General features: G+C 64.8%; 1 protein-coding gene across 1 annotated transcript; it reads right to left on the minus strand.

Annotated features, from left to right (window-relative positions):
- Positions 1–521: 521 nt before the first annotated feature.
- Positions 522–2,150, minus strand: MON1B (MON1 homolog B, secretory trafficking associated; the record flags this gene model as incomplete). Its single annotated transcript, XM_027910834.1, has 3 exons — positions 522–724; positions 1,083–1,230; positions 1,330–2,150. Coding segments are annotated over 3 exons (1,152 nt in total), but the record flags the coding sequence as incomplete, so codon positions are not given.
- Between the last annotated feature and the right edge of the window lie 135 nt (positions 2,151–2,285).

The following is a 2,285-nucleotide window of genomic DNA, read 5'->3' on the forward strand; positions in this document are numbered from 1 at the left end:
TTTGGTCACGTTTTCCCACCCTGTCCCCCACATTTTTCCCCTTGTGTTTTCCCACCATTTTCTGTCCACTTTCCCCTCGCCTTTCTGTGCCCTTTCCCAGCCCTTTCTGTCCCCATTTTCTTTCCCTTTTTCATGCTCAGTCACTTCTTCCAGTTCTCTTCCTTCTTTTCTGTCCTCTTTTCCCTCTATTTCTTGTCTTCTTTCCCATATCTTTTGTCCCTTATTTGCGCTCCATTTCTTGTCACCTCTTCCAGCCTTTCCTGACATTTTTTCACGTTTTCCCATCATTTTCCGTCCCCCTTCCCTCTCTTTTCTGTCCCATTTTCCCTCTATCCTTTCAGTTCTTACCTACCTTTTCTGCCAGGTGTTTCCACCATTTTCTGTCCCATGTCCCTCCCATTTTCTGTTCCCTTTTCCCCTCTCCTTTATCCCCTCTCACCCCTGTTCATGTTCCCTCTCCCCCCCCTCCCCTCCTCCCTCAGGACGTGTCCCCCCCGTCCCCCCGACTCAGGACTCTTCCCTGTGTTCTCAGTGTTTATTGTCAGCCCTCGGGCTCGGCCCCCTCGGGGCGCGCGGGCGCGGCGCAGAACGGCGCCGGGTAGCGGATGAACAGCCAGTCCTCCTCCTTCTTGAGCCAGCGCAGCAGCTTGGTCAGCACCGCGATGGCTCCCGCCTTCGTCACCAGTGGGCTGAAGCAGCTGTACAGCTCGAATTTGCTGGTCACCTGCGGGAACCCGCGCCTGTTAACTCTGGGACCTGCTGATGGCAGTGCCAGCGAGCACCTGCTAACTCTGGGACCTACTGACAGCACTGACAGTGAGCACCCATTAGCTCTGGAAACTACGAGAGTGCTCACAGAGAGCAACTCCCATTGACTCTGGAACCCACTCACGGAAGCACAAACGTGCACTCCCTGTTAGCTGTGGGATCTACTGACTGTGCCACATACGTACAACCTCAATAACCCTGGGACCTGCTGAGAGAACCGTGAGTGAATGCTGTCTGTTAACTCTGGAACCTCCTGACTGTGAGCACCCCTCTCAACTCTGGAACGTGCTGACAGCTCCTCCCCTGCAGCTCACCCAGGCCAGGAGCGTTTCCTTCTCGGCCACGTGGTAGAGCAGGCGGAGGGGCCGGTGGGGGCTGTGCACGCGGCTGTGCAGGTAGTGGTACAGGTCGAAGAGCCGGTGCTGCTCCTCCTCGCTGGTGTAGGGCTCCTCCAGCTCGGGGCTGCAGATGGTGAGGGGGGACGCGGGCGTCAGGTGAACACCGGGGACACAACTCCCCATCCCCCCTTACCAGTTCTGGGGTGCTTCTCCCCCTGCACACCTGGTGAACTGAGGCAGTTGCTGCATCTCCTCGGGCCCCTCCAAGGGTTTGTAGAGGAAGTGCCGGAGCTCCGGGGCGCCAGCGCGGGAGGGGCCGTACCCCGCGCCCCCCCGCACGGCCGCGCCGAGCTCCGCCAGCCAGCCCTGCGCCCGCAGCGTGTCCTCCAGCTGCCGCCGGCACGCGGCCGCCGCGTAGAAGCCTTCGCGCTCCGTGGACAGCAGGATCAGCGTCACGCCCTCCTCCTCCTCCTCGCCCAGCCTCGCCGCGTAGGCGTAGAAGTAGCCGTCGGGGTTGAAGCGGGGCAGGCACACGGGGGTCCACACCTCGCCCGCGCCCGCCCCGCCGCCCAGCAGGTTGAGGAGCAGGTGCAGGTCGCTGGCACAGAGCCGCCCGCCCTCAGCCAGCGCCCGCTGCCGCGCCGCCGTCACCAGGCGCCCGTGGGCCGCCAGCACGGCCAGGGCGGGCGCGGGGCGGGCGGCAGCGGCGGCGCGGCGCAGGGCCCCGGACACGGCTCGGCGCAGCCCCCCGGGCAGGGGCAGGCAGCGCGCAGCCCCCAGGAGCAGCCGCCCGTCCGCCGCGGCCCCGCCGAGCAGCCGGTCCAGCACGGCCTCGGCGCCCGCCAGCAGCCGGCGCAGGTCGAAGCCGCGGCGCCGCGCGAAGACGCGGGCGATGCCCCCGCGCGTCAGCAGCGACAGGATCTGCTCGTGCACGAACGCCAGCTCCCGCCGCAGCTGCGCCGCCGACTGCCGCGTGCGGGACACCGACACCAGCAGCAGCGGCCCCCGCTGCTCGAACACCAGCGTGCGGTCCTCTGGGGGAGAGAGGGCAGGGGGTCAGCAGGGGGCAGGGAGATCCAGAGCATGACATGGCACTGGGGACACTATGGGGAGGTTTCGGTGATGGTTGTTTTGGGGGGAGCCAGGCATGCCCAAACAGGTGTTGTTTGGGGGGGGGGG

The sequence above is a fragment of the Empidonax traillii genome, unplaced genomic scaffold (assembly GCF_003031625.1).
Source record: "Empidonax traillii isolate 1590-97213 ecotype Southwest subspecies unplaced genomic scaffold, ASM303162v1 scaffold4999:size15407, whole genome shotgun sequence".
Lineage (NCBI taxonomy): Eukaryota > Metazoa > Chordata > Aves > Passeriformes > Tyrannidae > Empidonax > Empidonax traillii.